Source organism: Staurois parvus, unplaced genomic scaffold (assembly GCF_062004578.1).
Source record: "Staurois parvus isolate SC_StPar_1 unplaced genomic scaffold, SC_StPar_1.0 ptg000582l, whole genome shotgun sequence".
Lineage (NCBI taxonomy): Eukaryota > Metazoa > Chordata > Amphibia > Anura > Ranidae > Staurois > Staurois parvus.
This window is the reverse complement of record NW_028318378.1, coordinates 212,205-229,425: the sequence shown is the minus strand read 5'-3', so window position 1 is coordinate 229,425 and position 17,221 is coordinate 212,205. Positions and strand designations below refer to the sequence as shown.

Below are 17,221 nucleotides of genomic sequence, written 5' to 3'. Positions count from 1 at the left end.
CCAGTGGCAGAGGGAGCCTCCGGGGATGTATGCAAGTACCGGGAGAGCCAGATGTGAGAAGGACGGCGGACCTAGCAGGATGGTCACGAGCCGTGGTTCCGTGGGGTAGCGAGGTATCGAATCGGCAGGCGAAGAGTAGTCAGGTCACACGCAGGGTCAGCAGGATAAGTCAGTCCGCAGAATGGTCAAACAAGCCGAGGATCAGGAGTGGAGAAGGCAGAGTAGTCAGGGCAATCCGGGTCAAATCACAGGAGAAGGCAGCGTAGTCAGGGCAATCCGGGTCAAATCACAGGAGAAGGCAGCGTAGTCAGGGCAATCAGGGTCACTATACAGGTGCAGAAACTTCAGGATCACAGATAGACCTTGCGGCAATTTAGGACAGTGCAGGGCATCTTTAAATAGTGCGCCCTGCACTGTCATTGGCCGCCCGAGGCGCGCCCGCGGCACCTACTGTGCATGCGCGGCGTCCTGTCAGCCGCGGCCCGCCGGGACCTAGTGCCTGTGTCCCGGAGTGAGCTGTTGCAAGTGCGCGTGCGCCGGGAGAGGCGCCGCGATTCCTGACATTGCCCCCCCCCCCCTATGGGCACCCTCCGGGAGCCCCACTGATCTCTCCACCGCGGGTGGCTACGAAAGAATTCCCAGATGAGCCTGGGTGCGTGAATATTCTGGGTGGGTTCCCACGAGTTCTACTCAGGGCCATAACCCTTCCATTTTATCAGAAACTGCATCTGGCAGATAAAACCCCCCTCTTTCGGCAACTGAGGATAGTTTCTACTTTATATTCTTCCTGTTCACCTATGGTGACCGCCTCGGGAGGTCTGGATTCACGGTCCGGGAAGGGATCCGGTCTGGATGGTTTCAGGAGAGACACATGGAACACCGGGTGTATTTTGAAGGTTCGTGGAAGCTCGAGTTCGTAGGCCACCTCGTTGATTACCCGTTTAACCGGAAACGGGCCAATGTACTTTGGTCCTAGCTTCCTTGAAGGACACAGCATCTTCAAGTTGGTCGTCGCCAGCCAAACCTGATCACCTGGTTGGAGCAGTAACTCTCCTCTTCTTTTCCTGTCGAACGCCTTTTTACTGTCTTCTTGGGCTTTTGCGATGGCCCCCTGAATTGTTTTGTTATTGACAGAGAAGAAATTCAAGACATCCTGAGACGCAGGTACCGGATTTTCGGGCAGCAGATCAGGGAGGAATGTGGGGTGATATCCGTAATTGGTGAAGAACGGGGATTGTCCTGTGGCTGAGTGATTCGAGTTGTTGTAGGCAAATTCTGCGGAAGGCAACAGCGTCAGCCAGTCATCCTGAAGGTAGGATGTGTAGCATCTTAGGTACTGTTCTAGCGTCTGGTTGGTCCTTTCCGTTTGCCTGTTGGTCTGAGGATGGTAAGCGGATGAAAGTGACAGCTTGATTCCCAGCGCTTTACATAAGGCGTTCCAGAACCTTGATGTGAACTGGACTCCCCGATCCGACACTATATCTTCGGGAACCCCATGAAGCCTCACTACTTCTTTAATGAAGATCCGTGCTGTCTCCGGCGCCGATGGTGTCTATTCCAGGGGCACGAAATGAGCCATCTTCGAGAAGCGATCGACGATCACCATTATTGCTGTGTAGCCTTGAGATGGTGGGAGTTCGACCACAAAATCCATGGCTATCATTTGCCAGGCTCGTTTGGGTATTGGCAATGGACGCAACAATCCCCATGCCCTGCTCCTGGAGGGCTTGTTCCTTTGGCAGGTGGGGCAGGTTTGGACGTAGCGTTCGCAGTCCTTAATCATGTTTGGCCACCAGAACGAGCGCTGCAGTAGTTCCTGAGTTTTCGTAACCCTGAAGTGACCCGCCATTGGATGGTCGTGGCAGTGCCCCAGGACCAAGGTTCAAACTCCTTCTGGGACCACGATCCAATCTTCCTTCCAAAACAGACCCTCGCGGTTCTGGAGAGGCGACCCAGACGGGACTGGCAGTCCTACGGAAGCATCGATAAGTCTGGAGCGAAGTTCCATTTGCAGAGCGAGGAAGCTTCCGGAAGGTAAGATTGTGTCAGGTAACACTGCATCATCGGGGTCCTCAAACATGCGGGACAGAGCGTCTGGTTTAGTATTCTTAGAACAGGGTCGGTACGTGATATGAAATACAAACCGAGAAAAGAAAAGAGCCCATCTCGCCTGGCGAGGTCTCAGTCATTTTGCCGTTCTTAAATACTCGAGGTTCTTATGATCCGTGAATATAAGGATTGGGTGTGTGGCTCCTTCCAGTAAATACCTCCATTCTTCTAGAGCGGATTTAATAGCCAGGAGCTCTCGATCTCCAATATCGTAATTTCTTTCCGCCGGCGTCAACTTCCTGGAGAAGAACGCCACAGGATGCAGTAGCTCCTTGGTACCATTCCTTTGGAACAGAACCGCTCCTACCGCGTTTTCGGAGGCGTCCACTTCCAAAACATATGGGAGCGAAGAATCCGGATGGCAGAGAATGGGAGCAGAGGTGAACAATTTCTTGAGCGTTTTGAACGCCGTCTGAGCTTCGGGAGTCCACTTAAAGCGGATCCCTTGTTTAGTCAGTTGCGCGATTGGGGAGACCAGACCGGAGAAGTTCCTAACAAACTTTCTATAAAAGTTTGAAAACCCAATGAACTGCTGTACCCCCTTCTTATCGGCGGGTATTGGCCAATCTAGGATAGCCGTGACTTTCTGGGGATCCATCGTGACCCCCGCGGGAGAGAAGACCAGTCCCAAGAAAGTAATTTTGCGCTGTTCGAAACAGCATTTTTCTGCCTTGGCGTATAGTCCGTGTTGACGTTCCAACACCCGTAACACGTGACTTCGATGAACCTCCAGTGAGGGAGAGAAAATTAGGATGTCATCCAAATAGACAACCACGAAAACATCGAGGAAGTCCCGAAAAACGTTGTTGATAAAATGTTGGAAGGTTGTCGGGGCGTTACAGAGCCCGAACGGCATCACCAAATACTCAAAGTGACCGTATCTCGTACGAAAAGCCGTCTTCCACTCATCCCCCTCCTTGATACATACAAGGTTATATGCCCCCCGCAGGTCTAATTTAGTAAAAATCATTGCTGACCTCAATCTCTGGAGGAGCTCGGGGACTAGGGGTAATGGATAGCGATTTTTTTACCGTGATCTTATTCAGATCACGGTAGTCTATGCAGGGCCGCAATGATTTGTCCTTTTTTTCTACAAAGAACAACCCGGCCCCGGCTGGGGATGTGGACGGGCGAAAAAATCATTTCCGAAGGTTTTCGTCAATATACTCCCTCAGTACTCCCGACTCCAATTCCGATAGAGGAAAGATACGGCCAAACGAGATTTCAGATCCGGGTAGGAGGTCTATGGGGCAATCGTATGAACGGTGCGGGGGAAGAATGTCTGCTCCTCGCTTACTGAATACGTCTAAGAAGTCATGGTAGGCCGGTGGAATAACCTGAGACAGATCGGTATCACCATCCAAGCACAGAAGAAACCGGGGAGCCACGGACCCTGTGACGTGGCAGTGACTCAGACAGTATGGTGACCGAAATTGAACTGTTCACTTCTCCCAATCAATCTGGGGGTTATGGGCCCGCAGCCAAGGGAACCCCAGAATGATTGGAAAAAGGGGGGATGCAATGGCATCCAGACGGAGGAACTCTTGGTGATGGTCTGCCATCATGGTAAAAATAGGAGGTGTCTCCTGGTCCACCACCCCTGATTTTATGCTAGACCCATCTGCCAAGAAGATGTTGAACCCCCTTTCTTTGGTCTGGAGAGGAATCTTTTGCTGGTGAGCAAAAGTAAGATCGATGAAACAACTACATGCTCCCGAGTCAACGATTGCGGTCACCGACAAGGTTCCTCCAGGGAGCTGTAAAGACACAGGTATCGCCAGGTAACTAGACAGATCACCCTCTTCTGCAGGTAAGGGAAAAGAAAAGGAAGCGGACTTACTCATTTTTGCAGGACAGGAGCGCACCTGGTGACCAGCTTCCCCGCAGTACAGACATAGGTTCTGCGATCGTCTCCTCTGACGTTCCTCGACCGATAAAGTGGAACGGGCCAGTCCCAGTTGCATGGGTTCCAAAGTGTCCCCTGGTTCCGTGCTTCGGGTATGGTTCCCTGGGGCTGGAGCTGTTTCCCTCAGTGGAATCCATGCCACCCTTTGACCCTGGCTGCTCCTTTCCAGCCGATGTTCCCTCAGTCTGCGGTCAATTTGAATGGCCAACTCTATCAGTTTCTCAAGGGAGTCAGGTAGGCCTACTCATGCCAACTCATCTTTGAGGGACTCAGACAGCCCGATGCGGAACTGGTGACATAATGCCGCATCGTTCCATCTGGTATCTCCCATCCAACGCCTAAAATCGGACGCGTATTCTTTGGCTGCCCGGCGGCCTTGCCGTAGGGAGTATAGGGTAGCCTCTGCAGAAGCAGCCCGCTGAGGGTCGTCGTATAATACGGCCATGGCCTGAAAAAACTCAGTCACGGAATCAAGATGGGGGTCGTGCTTCTCCATCAGACGGTGAGCCCAATCCTGGGGCTCATCCTGAAGGAGAGAGACTATAAACCCCACCTTGACGGTCTCGGTGGTGAACGTGCGGGGCTGCAAGTCAAAAAACAGGGTGCAGGCGTTCCGGAAGGCTCGGAAGCGGCTTCGGTCTCCACAGAATCGTTCTGGCAGGGGAACGCGGGGTTCAGGAGCTAGGGACGCAGCAGCTGCTCCGGATGCCGGGGTAATGGGTGATTCCGCAGTTGGGGGACTCTGAGCAGGGAGAGTCAGGGTGGCTAAAGACTCCATGCGGTCCTCCAGTCGGGTGCAGCGGCTGTGGAAATTCTGGACAGCCTGGGTCAGAGTTGCCAGGTGCTGACATATATCCTCTAGGGACACCGGTCCTCTTCCTGGCTCTGTCATGGCCACAAGGTACTGTTATGATCCGCCAGGTGGTGCCTCAGGCTGCCCACTTGACAGACCTACCCAGAGCGTGGAGTCTAAGCCCCGGTCTGTGCTTTCACCAGGGCCCCTGATGGTGGGGATGGACTTGTAACAGACCAGGGCCAGGTCACGACCTCCGAGCAGGCGCACCAGTGGCAGAGGGAGCCTCCGGGGATGTATGCAAGTACCGGGAGAGCCAGATGTGAGAAGGACGGCGGACCTAGCAGAAACTTCAGGATCACAGATAGAACTTTGCGGCAATTTAGGACAGTGCAGGGCATCTTTAAATAGTGCGCCCTGCACTGTCATTGGCCGGCCAGGATGCGCCCCGGGGCTGTCATTGGCCGCCCGAGGCACGCCCGCGGCTCCTACTGTGCATGCGCGGCGTCCTGTCAGCTGCGGCCCGCCGGGACCTAGTGCCTGTGTCCCGGCGTGAGCTGTTGCAAGTGCGCGTGCGCCGGGAGAGGCGCCGCAATTCCTGACACCTATGCTCCCAACCAATCTCAGGACAAGATGTTACATGGGGTGTAAAGCAAACTTAGTCTGGGTCCAGTTAGTGAAGCATAATGATAGTCCAAACAACAGAAGGCCTTCTTATTCTCCCAACTTTTCTGTGTCTCTAGCATTCCTTGGCAGGCTTACTGTGTGTAAGTTGTGTCCTGGTGTCACGCCTGGTGTCCTGGATATTTACACACTTCTTGTATAGTGTGTGTCAATGAAGTAGCACAGGGAACATATTTGTGGAACAGCTAAAACTATTTGCAGGACAGACCACCAGGTGAAAACAGCAGAAAGGCCAAAGAGTCTAACCACCAATGCCTCTGGAAGGGTCACCTTTTAGTTTTCTTTCTGAAGTGCTGCTTTTTTAGTGTTCGCTATTTGGAATTATTGGTAGTCATACTCAGAAAAGCCCCTGTGTTGGATTCCCGACATGACCAAGCCTCCATTATTACCCCAAACACCTTGTTGACAATTTGAAAGACACGTTCTGCTACTTTCCAAATAATGTTTATTACAAAAAACATACAAAATTAATGGGGAGAAGGCGGCTGCTGCAGAGGGGGTGGGTGTGAGGGTTGGGTAGGTACAGTGTGTGGAGGGGCTGGGAAAGAGTGGTGGGGAGGGAGTGCTGGGGGAGAGGTTGAATGGGGGGAATGGAAGATAGGGAGAATGTGGGGCGGGGCATTTGAGGGCTGAAGAGAGTGGGCAGGACGTGGAAGGTAAGGGTGGAAACGGGATTGAGAGGAGGGGCATGTAGAAACAAGGGGAGGGGGTGTGAAAGTGGGGGTGTGGTCAAGGGGAGTGTGAGGAAGGTGCAGAAGAGGGATCCATGGGGAAGGAGGCATACTGGTCTTCCGGTGGGGTTTCTTGAGGGGGCTGCTCCAGAGTGGGTAGTTCCAGAATTGGCACCTCCAAAGCTTGTTCCCCTGCTGCTTCCCGGGCACTTTCTACAGGGCAACTCTGTGGCAACCTTGGCATTGGCCCCAAACAACTACTGCACAGGGGTTAGAAGCCTCTGACCGAAGGTGCATTTTGGTCAGCCCCTGCTTGACATAAGGCCCGGATATCATGACTAAGGTTCTGCAACACTGTAGTCTGATCCCTGACCGCGGTGACAAGTCCAAGCAGGGTTTCATGTTGGAGCACCAGTAACCTTTCTATATTACTGGATGCATTAGAAAGCCTCCTTTGCTCCCATAATCTCTCCATGTTGAACACCAGCCTTTCCCCAAGCGTGAGAAGGGGGCTGGGTCCAGGTGGACGGGGTGCCGATCCAGCCGCATCCAATGTTGGCTGCAAGGAGAAAAACAAAAAAATGAAAGCGCGTTTAACACACAGCACAAGGGTACAGTAGGACAGGGGGCTCGTCTGACACCAAACACTAGATCATGTTCTTGTCCCACCCCTAGGACCAGGTATTGGTGAATGCCTTTCCCTGACACATTACACGGGATGAACATTTGACTGAAATGAATGGTTTGGCATCTTTACCCAGACTGATACCTTCCTGCTGATTTGTCACATGCACATCACTCCCTCCAGCTCCTGACTAAACAATGATCCGAAAAAAGTAAGTTACACATCACGTTGCCAAATCCTGCCCAGCCAGGAACGGAGTTATACTCTAAATGGGTGACTCATTAGGGAGAACATCTTTAGCATCTCTTACCGGATGTTCAGGCAACTCAGGTGGAGGTGACGGCATTTCATGCAAGTTTGGAGTGCCTGAACTTTCCTGCACCACAAAACAAAAAAAACAATGCATGACATTTCCCAAATACACATGCAACATGCATTTGTACATCCCCACCCCATTACAGCAGTTCCCGTACCCCAACATCAGATGCAGATTTCTCTCCCACTCCAACAGCTGGGGCCTCCAGGGGCAAAAGATGATCTGCAAATAGAGTTCAAGATGCTGATTAGTAACAGATACTAGTTGGGCTGTATGTATGATGTGACATTTGTGACCAAGGTTTGAGGGATTGCTCATTGGTATGTTCTTCACCCAAGTTTATCCAGACAAATAGGACACTGGCAGCCACAGCCCAGGAGACTGGTAGGGAGTAGAAAGAGGCATGGTAAGGCTCAGGAGCAGGGGCCACAAGAATGAGGGGCCACCTTTCCTGCCAAACAAGGAGGCAGATGTGTTAGGATGGCTCCATTATGCCCATAAGCTACTGCAGCCATTTTGACTATGGACTTCAAACTTCAAAACAAAATATATAACATTTGTCATTAAGGCAACATTTCGAAAAGGATTCAATAGGTTATAGAAGGGTCACCCAGGGAAAAAAAGGGGTTGGATCAAATCTAAATGTTCCCCAAAATATTTCCAAAACCAAATGCATGTAAATGCATCCAAAAGAATTGTTGATATAACTGTTGATCTGAGGAGATCAAGAGCAATGCATCCAAAACTCCTTTAATCACTTTTAAACCGCAGGTCTCCTGCAAACTCAATGTGAAAAGGAAAATAATGAACTCATGTGGCAGTCTCAGAATATCCAAAAACATTAAACAGCCTTTCCAGACGATTGGAAGCTGAGCTACAAAGGGCGGGACTACTCAATATTGAACCCTACGGACTAGGACTGGGATGCCATTCAAGTTCATGTGTGCGGAAAGGAAGGCATCCCAGCAGTGTTGGCAATATAATGTATTTGTCAATGAACAATAGATTAGTCTTTATGATGCCTTTTGGGCTTTAGATGACTTAAATTCCAAGATTCTCGGTGGATAAGTATGTATTTGATTTGGCCTCTACATTTTGAGCAAAGGCAAAATGGTCGCTGTCACTTGGAACTTCACGATTGGGTGAGTAGCTACATTTCTTGATGTTTTCCTATGCTGAAGTCCCAGATCACATGAAACAAGTCAGGAGAGGGGCCCACTAGACATCACTGCCAGCAGTGTCAGCACGGCTTTTATAACCCCTCGCCTACCGGGCACTTAGACTCCCTTCCTGCCCCGGACAATTTTCACCTTTCAGCGCTGTCAGACTTTGAATGACAATTGTGGTCATACAACACTGTACCCATATGACATTTTTATCATTTTCTTCACACAAATAGTGGTTGATTCTGGTGGTATTTAATCTCTGATGGGTGGTTTGTTTTTTGTGCTATAAACAAAAAAAAGAGCTAAAAATTTTAAATCAAAAAATTTTTGTCTTTGTTTCTCTTTTTCAAACAGGTAATTTTTCTCCTTCACTGATGTGTGTCGATGAGGCTGCACTGATAGACAGCACTGATGAGGTGGCAGAGATAGGCAGCACTGATGAGGTGGCAAAGATAGGCAGCACTGATGGGCACTGATGAGGTGGCACAGATAGGCAGCACTGATGGGCACTGATGAGGTGGCACTGATAGACAGCACTGACTGGCAGCACTGCTGGGCTCTGATCATCAGGTCAATGTTAATCAGTGAGCTGGTGATCGGTGCCGATCCGTCCTCTGCCAATTGTCGGTTATCTGCAGTACTTTCCTCCCACTGTGACATCATGAGGAAAGTGCAGCCGATAACCGGCAACTGCATTTACCGGTGATCTGCCGTGATCACGTGGTAAAAGGCCGCTGTGATTGGCCTTTTACCACATCATGTGATCAGCTGTGTCCGTAAGACACAGCGACCCCTGAGATGGCTGGGTGTGTGCCCCCAGGGGCATGTGGGAGGGCATGTTCTGGGAGGACGTCATTTGATGCCCTCCCCAGACCGTAGCCAAATGACAGCTACAGTGCGGGTGACAAGTGGTTAAACACTACTCTGGAAATCAGCATCCTTAAGGGGCCAATAAACTCATTGAATGGAAATGTAAACAATCATGAGCTCTTTTGGGCTTTACTTTTAAAAAGGATTTGCCTGGAGACCTGCGGCCTTAAAATGAGACTTACTGATTCCAAGTGAAGTGGAGGAATGTTGCCAGTTCTGCCACCCATAGTGGTGACCAAAGTGTGTTTGACCTTCCCTTTGTGTGGCTCAAACCTGAAGGTGAGCGGCACGATTGGGAGGTGATGGGTCCCTGTAGTGGATCATTTCCTGTATATTGAGCAGGCATGATATATGATGTCACTAAACACCAAACACATCGGATATTCTGGGACTGTCAGAGTTGAGCATGTTGACGTTGGTCAGATTACATGTATGTGTTTACATGCGTGGAATGTTTTTGTGTCTGAGAGAACTTGTGAAGTTGTGAGGACGAGTCTGATTTGGAACGCTCAGGAGATGTCAGCTAGTTAGTGATGTTTGGACCTTTATTGCTCTCATCAGTTAGTTCCCCCATTTGGTTTGGTGGGGTTACCTGCTTTTCTTGGTCCGGGGAAACTGGTCCCAGGACATTTGGCAGGGATTAGACACATTTCTGTGTGGTAACAGTTTTCACACTGAATTCTCTAGGGGTTTGAGTGCAATACAGTGAGAAACCCCAAAGAAATCCAGCGTGTTGTGGAGATATATTTGTGTTCACACAGAGTTTAGCATTGGTTTGTTCTGCATTCCTAAGAGGATGCTCATTGGCTGATCCTGAGTGATTATAATTGTTGTAGACAAGCACATTAATACATACCCAGATCTTCCTCCATTCCTGGCTGCAGTGGGGGGAGCCGCTCCTCCTCCTCCTCCTGCTGATGTTGTGCTGTGAATAGGACATTGACATGTGAGATGTTTGATGTTCTAGCAGCCTGTTCAACATTACGGGGGGGCATTCCCAATGAGTGCTTACCAGGAGGGAACACCTCTGGATCAGCGTATGTGTGATCTTCTGGCTTGTCCTCTGATGGTCTGGCTGGGGCTGCCCTTGCCTTGGGACTGGCTATAACACAAAACAAAATAAACAACAAATGGTAAATGTTAAAAAGATAACACAACTTTGAAGACACAATATGGACATGTGTAGTGTACTTACCACTGTGGCAATCATCAGTATCTCCATGAGCCTTCACCCCAACAATCGTGTTGAGGCTGATGATTGGCAGAAGTGCCCGTTCTGTCTGAGACAGTTCCTGCAGATGGTCAGGGTCCACCCCTTGCCTTGTAACATGTCCCTGCTGAGCCCACAGAGTCAGCTTCTCCTTTAATCTCCGCCTCAGATCACGCATACGCTTCTTCACGTTCTTGAGGTTCCTGCGTAACATCCTGCCCACTGCATTTACGGCCACCGTGATTTCCTTCCACAGACGGTCCTTTGCAGCCTGACCACTGCGGGAGGACCTGTGCCCTGCGATGCATTCAGCCCGTTCTACATAAGCAACCACCAGTGCCCAGGTCTCATTGCGGGAGAAGGGTGGAAAGTTGGGCTTGGACCGGGACCTTCTGCCTGCCCTTGATGTCCCTTCTCCTGGGCTCAAAGGGGAGGCATCAGACCCAGGTGAGGTACTCAGCTCAGCTTCCGCCTCTTCTCTGAAGGAAGCCTGGCCCCTTCTGCCACCAGCTTGTGACCTCCTTACATCACAGCCAGACCTCTGGCCCTCCATGCCCCCCCTGGCCCTAGTGGACCCCTGGGCCCCAGTAGCCCCCCTGGCATCACGGCCAGTAGGGGGCCTAGTATCCCCCCTGGCACCATGACCCCCCCTGGAACCCTGGACTCTTTGCCTCCTTGGGGGTGCCATGGGAGGACAAGTGGGCAGTGAGTCTGACTAGGTGCTGTTTGCAGCAGAAGCAGCAGGTCCTAAGTGGTGGGATGTCCGTGTGTTAGTGTGAAAATCTGCAACAGAAAAAGGGACATAAGGGCATGGGTCAGTTGTCTGGGCTCCAAAGACAGCACATGCCCTGGAGGAAGGGCCACACTTACCAAAAGAAACAACTGGCCCTCTTGGCCCAAGGGGGGGCAGATACGTCAAAATCCAGCAATGAGAAAAAAGACAGAAGGGCAATAGGTGTCTGGCTCCAACTACAGCACATGCCCTGGCAGGGGCCACACTTACCAAGACAACCAAATGGCTCTCTTGGCCTGGGTTGGAGGGGGGGGGGGCAAAGTATTACAAAATCTGCAATGGGGAAAAGGACATAAGACCAAAGGTCAGGTCTATGGCCTCCAGAGAAAGCCCAGGGCCTGCTTGAGGGGGACCCCAAAGCCAAGTAAAAAATGCCAACACAACCAACGTGGGAGGTGATACATTAACAGGTCTAGAGGAAGAAATACTAGGTTTGGCCAGACAAACACCACATTAAGAGAATTAGAATATGGACAGAGCCACAAAAAATCAATCAACCAATAAATGTGCAAATTAATATGCAAATGTGAAAGAGCAGCTCACCTAACCCTTAACCAGGTGTGCATGTAAATAAAAAAAGGCAGCGCTCCTTCTTACTAGATGACCACAGTGTTTAACCAATCATATGTTAAAATCAATAAGAATAAAATAAATAATCAAAAAATATTCAAAAAGTAAATTATCCCCAACAAAAATTGTCCTTATATGACTTTTTTAATAAACTCGGAGTTGTGAAAAAATTTTTTTTATAAAATGTCGGCCAGTGGCGTACCTTTCCAAACTGGACACTAGCTCAAGGTTGGCCACCTTGGCTGTGGGCTATCTCAGCAACAGCCCTCTTGGTGGCCTAAGCTGACAAGTTGTCACTGGGTCAAGAGATCTGTGTCAGGAGTTCCACACCACATTCAGGCATTGATGGATTATAAGGGAAATCACTGGTTTACTAACAGCCGGATGGTCAAATACCAGGCCATGCTGTGTGAAAATCCTCAAATCCATTTAGAGACTAACACTCTGAACCCCGCCACCCTGCTCCCCACCTCAAAAGAACCCCTAATACACGACTGCCTCCAGGTAATGGATGAAGTCTATGCTAGACTTGAGACAGTCCCTTGGGAAAGCCAGATGTTGAATATTACATTGATAGCAGCAGTTTCGTAAAGGATGGACTCCGCTATGTCGGTTATTCAGTGGTCACACAGGAAACGGTGATTGAGGCAACAGCCCTACCACAGGGGACCTCTGCACAAAAAGTGGAATTAATTGCCCTGACCTGAGTGTTAGAACTAGCTGCAGGCCTAAGACTGAATGATTATGTGGGCTCTAAGTATGTCTTCCTGACTCTTCATGCTCATGGAGCCCTGTACAAGGAAAGAGGACTCATCACATCCAGGGAAAAGAGCATCAAGTATGGGACAGAAATACTAGACACTTTGGAAGCAGTATGGGTCCCCTCGGAAGTAATACACTGTAGGGCTCATCAAAAGGGAGACTCCCAGGAGGCCAAAGGCAACAGAAAAGCAGATCAAGCAGCCAAAGAGGCAGCACTTCAGTGGTCCCCACAACAGATTATGGCCCCTCTGTTCTCAGTACCACTCTCTGAATGGAACCCAGTCTATACAAAGGCAGAACAAGAATGGATAGAGACTGAACCTGGAAAGTACAGGAAGACTGGTGGTATCAACTGCAGGATGGAAGAATTGTCATTCCAGCTACTGTAGCAACTGAATTAGTGACAGAATTCTACAAGGGAACACACACAGGCAAAACAGCCATTGAAAAGGCCCTAGAGAGATATTTTTACATTCCCTGTCTATCCACGCAAGCACAAGCAGCAGCCAGTAGATGTGTGGAATGAACCAGAAACAATCCGAGACAAGGGCCTGTACCAAGTCCCAGAGTACAAGCAGTAGGGCCTCACCAATGGAAGAATTAATGGTCAACTTCACTGTTATGCCCCCTTCAGGAGGATATAAATATCTGCTGGTGGCCATCTGCACCTATTCAGGTTGGGTGGAAGCCTGGCCTATACGAACTGAAACTACCAGAGAAGTGGTCAAATGCCTAATACAGGAAATTATCCCTAGATATGAAGATCCCTCCTCCATAGGCTCAGACAATGGTTCTGTCTTTGTTCACAAGTGCCTTCAGATATTTGCAGCCATACTCAAGACCACTTGGAGACTACACACTGTATACAGGCCTCAAAGATCTGGAAAAGTGGAAAGAATGAACCGCACCCTAAAGTTACAACTGGCAAAACTCTGTCAGGAAACCCAAATGAAGTGGACCTTGATGCTGCCCATTGCCTTGTTGAGAATCTGGAGTACTACAACAAAGAGGACAAATTTGTCCCCTTTTGAAGTACTATATGGTAGGCCCCCACCCATCATTGGAGGTATCAAGGGAGACTTACACCAGATAGGAAGGGTGGTGAACCATGAACTGTTACAGAAATTGGGGGAGAACATGCAGGATATAGGAAAGTGGGTTCAAGAGAAACTCCCCATATGCCTGTCCAACCCCATCCATCCCTTTGCACCAGGAGATGCAGTGTGGGTAAAGGAGTGGAGCGTAATCCCTTTAGGGCACAGATGGTGGTCTTTACACTGTTCTTCTATCCACTCCCACAGCCATCAAGGTGGCCAAGGTGACCCCCTGGATACATCAATCCAGAGCAAAGCGAGGTGCTCAGCCAGGAATCTGTGGTATCACCACAAAGTAAAGCAGACCCTCAAGACCCCTTAAAGCTGAAGCTGACCAAAGAGATTAGAAGGAAAGACTCCAGCCCTGCTCTCAGCACATACCTGGAAGCTGTTGAGTCTACACATGGTGGAAGAAAAGGTTACATCTGACCAGAAGGAAGGACTCCAGCCCTGCTCTCAGCACATACCTGGAAGCTGTTGAGTCTACACATGGTGGAAGAAAAGGTTACATCTGACCAGAAGGAAGGACTCCAGCCCTGCTCTCAGCACATACCTGGAAGCTGTTGAGTCTACACATGGTGGAAGAAAAGGTTACATCTGACCAGAAGGAAGGACTCCAGCCCTGCTCTCAGTACATACCTGGAAGCTGTTGAGTCTACACATGGTGGAAGAAAAGGTTACATCTGACCAGAAGGAAGAATTCCAGCTCTGCTCCAGTCACACCTGGAAGCTGTTGAGTCTACACATGGTGGAAGAAAAGGTTACATCTGACCAGAAGGAAGGACTCCAGCCCTGCTCTCAGTACATACCTGGAAGCTGTTGAGTCTACACATGGTGGAAGAAAAGGTTACATCTGACCAGAAGGAAGAATTCCAGCTCTGCTCCAGTCACACCTGGAAGCTGACTGGCCAATGCACAGCACAAGATGGGAATATACACGGATAGGATACCTGATAAAAATGTTTTAATAAAATGCTGGTAGCCATAGTAATAACCCTGACTAGAACGAGAGGGGGGAGGGCAGATCATGTGACCCATGTATGGAGACTACAAGAGTAGGATCTGTAACCACTAGAATGTTACTATGGCATTCTCATTATCAAGGTGAGGGAACAATGGCTGAGACTTGTGTACATAATGAAACAACGTATTCAATGTGCACGGTAGGGAACCAGGTAACCTGTTATGACCCCACCTATGGACCCACTAAAACCTGGGTGACCATATGGAGCCACAGGCAAGCTGATAAACCGTACCCTGATAACCAATCCCAATGCTGCAGCGAGCCGGATCTTTGATGTATGCTCTGCTATTAACCTAAACTATTCCCCCAGGAAAGGTTGTGGGGGGGTTAGAATGGGAAAGGGAGTACCTGGCAAATGATAAGTATATTTGCTTAGGGAAGCGAGGAAATGGCTGCAATAATGAATTCTGAAATGACTGTCCTCAGTGGAGTTGTGTAGCATGGGGAACATGGGGAGAGGAAAGTCATGACGCTAGCCTTCAGTCCTTGCCGAGCTTATCCAGCTGTTCAATAGACTGCAATCCATGTAATGGCCATGTGGTAATATCAACCCCTAGCTGTCCAAGATCAGTAAGTCTGCCCTTAGACCCTTATGATTTGGGTAGTTAATGGTTAATTGGTGATGCTTTATCTCATTCAAACGTTCGCTACGATAGCATCAAAGGGGGGAATGTGGTAGCACCCAGATATGGCAGAGTTCCCCTTTAAACCGTAACATTTCTAACAGGATCTGCTTGCAAGTCAGAAGTGGTATCGCGCTCCACTACCAATTGCAAAAATGTGAATAAATAAATATTAAATAATTAACAGTCCAGCTTTGAAAGTGTGCATAATATAATATGCACTCTTTTGAAGCTGGACAATTATTTATTTATTTACATTTTTGCAATTGGTAGTGGAGCGCGACACCACTTCTGACTTTATATTCTATGACACAATGGTATGATGATGTGTATAGTGTAAGCGAACCACTCATTTTCTCATATTTCTTTACACAATTTTTCTGATAATCTCATTATTGTATCGATTTTACCACACAGTATTGGTAATATTTAAATATTTTAGCATACACCATAGTAGCTCACAAGACCCCACACTTCAGTATCTGTTTGCAAGGTTTTTGGCTCATAGTCCCTCCTCCCTTATTTCCTGTGAATACTGTGTACCGGCTCATAGCTGGTATTCTTATCTGCAGCTGCTGTCCAAGGTTATTCTGCAGAGTTTAGGAACCCTGTTGAAAATATAGGAAGTGAAAGAGGAATGTATGTATTGTGACGTAATCATTGGTATATACGCTTGTAAGAAGTTTTCTATAACTCACTCAGCTTTGCAGGCTTGTGCCCGGCTGGGTCAAAACAGCGCTGTTTTTAATAAATCATTTGTATTCCTCAAGTCCATGTCCGGAGTTTTCTGGTTTGCCATAATTGCTACTACAATGCTTTGTCCATTAGTTTCAAAACACAAGAGTCGTGATATAAGTTTTTATCTAGGTGGTACAGGACACCTTCTCGGCTAGCTAAGATTTTCCCTGGGTCTGATAATAGATGATGGCAGGGGTGTCCTCAGGAAGGCACCTTTTTACATCTTTGGTGGCATTGCCCCAAGATTCAAAAGTTTTTGAGGGATATTTCCCCCTGGATCCAGAAAACGACCCTTCAACCTATTGATTTCACCCCTCTACACTATCTGTTTCATGGCACCCCTTCCTCAATCAAAACGTATAAACATAGTGTTACTCTGCATCTTTTGAATGCTGCTAAGTGCCTAGTACCATGCCTATGGAAGCAGAGTAGATGCCCTACAGTAGCAGAGTGGAAGCAAGAGGTTGAAAGGGTCTATCAGGTCGAACGCTGGAACCATACTGTCAAAAACAACCTTGAGAAATTTCATGGCATTTGGGATGGGTGGTTGTACTACTCTATGGAATTAGAGGACCCAGTTGACTCTCCTCCAGATACGGGCTCCCTACAATTCTCGATCCTTTCCTTGGGTCCCCCATCTGGGCTTCCAGACCCCCCCTCCCCCAGCTGGTGTCCCTCTGCATGCCTAGACCAAGAAACTCTATGGCCAGCTTGCCATGTGGTGGGTCTCTCCAAGGTTCTGCTCCCTGAATTGTCCCCCTCCTGTTTTAGCATGAGCATTGTGCCCTCAATCCTGTGTTACTATTCCTATTCTACTGGCCCTATACGGCCTCCTGTACTCTTTCTTTTGTTCCCCTCTTTTATTTTTCTTTTCTCTGGATTATTTTTATATGCTTCGCCTTCTCACACACGAGTGCTGAGTTTCTACAAATGCCTTTTGTGCTATATAATGGTATCTTTACTGTCTAAGTTTGAAGCTTGAAGTATACGGGGGCATGTCTGATCCTTCGCCCTGAGATTGGCTGGCCTCGAGCAGAGACGTAGCTCCTGCGTGGCGGTCAGATCTATGGGTGATACGTTTTGTGAAGCTTCTCGCTGCCATGACAGCGGGTGGGGGTATGTGGCATGTCATCTGTACTGTACCATGTGCTGGACCTATACTTGTATTACATCATTGTACGCTGGGTCTGCTATTGGAACCTTTTCTAATATTGATATCTGCCCTATATGTTTCTGTGTGTCTTTATCCTTACTGTTTCTTTACCTT

The 17,221-nt window shown here is 48.9% G+C and overlaps 1 protein-coding gene across 1 annotated transcript; it reads right to left on the bottom strand.

Moving 5' to 3' along the window:
- Positions 1 to 5,920: 5,920 nt before the first annotated feature.
- LOC149450097 (uncharacterized) lies at positions 5,921 to 10,877 on the bottom strand. The gene is made up of 6 exons (XM_089692359.1): positions 10,336 to 10,877; positions 10,153 to 10,242; positions 9,997 to 10,065; positions 7,262 to 7,326; positions 7,099 to 7,164; positions 5,921 to 6,722 (listed from the first exon to the last, which is right to left on the bottom strand). Exons 1-6 carry the CDS (start codon positions 10,562 to 10,564, stop codon positions 6,435 to 6,437), a joined length of 807 nt encoding a protein of 268 aa, XP_089548485.1. The 5' UTR covers positions 10,565 to 10,877; the 3' UTR covers positions 5,921 to 6,434.
- Positions 10,878 to 17,221: the final 6,344 nt, after the last annotated feature.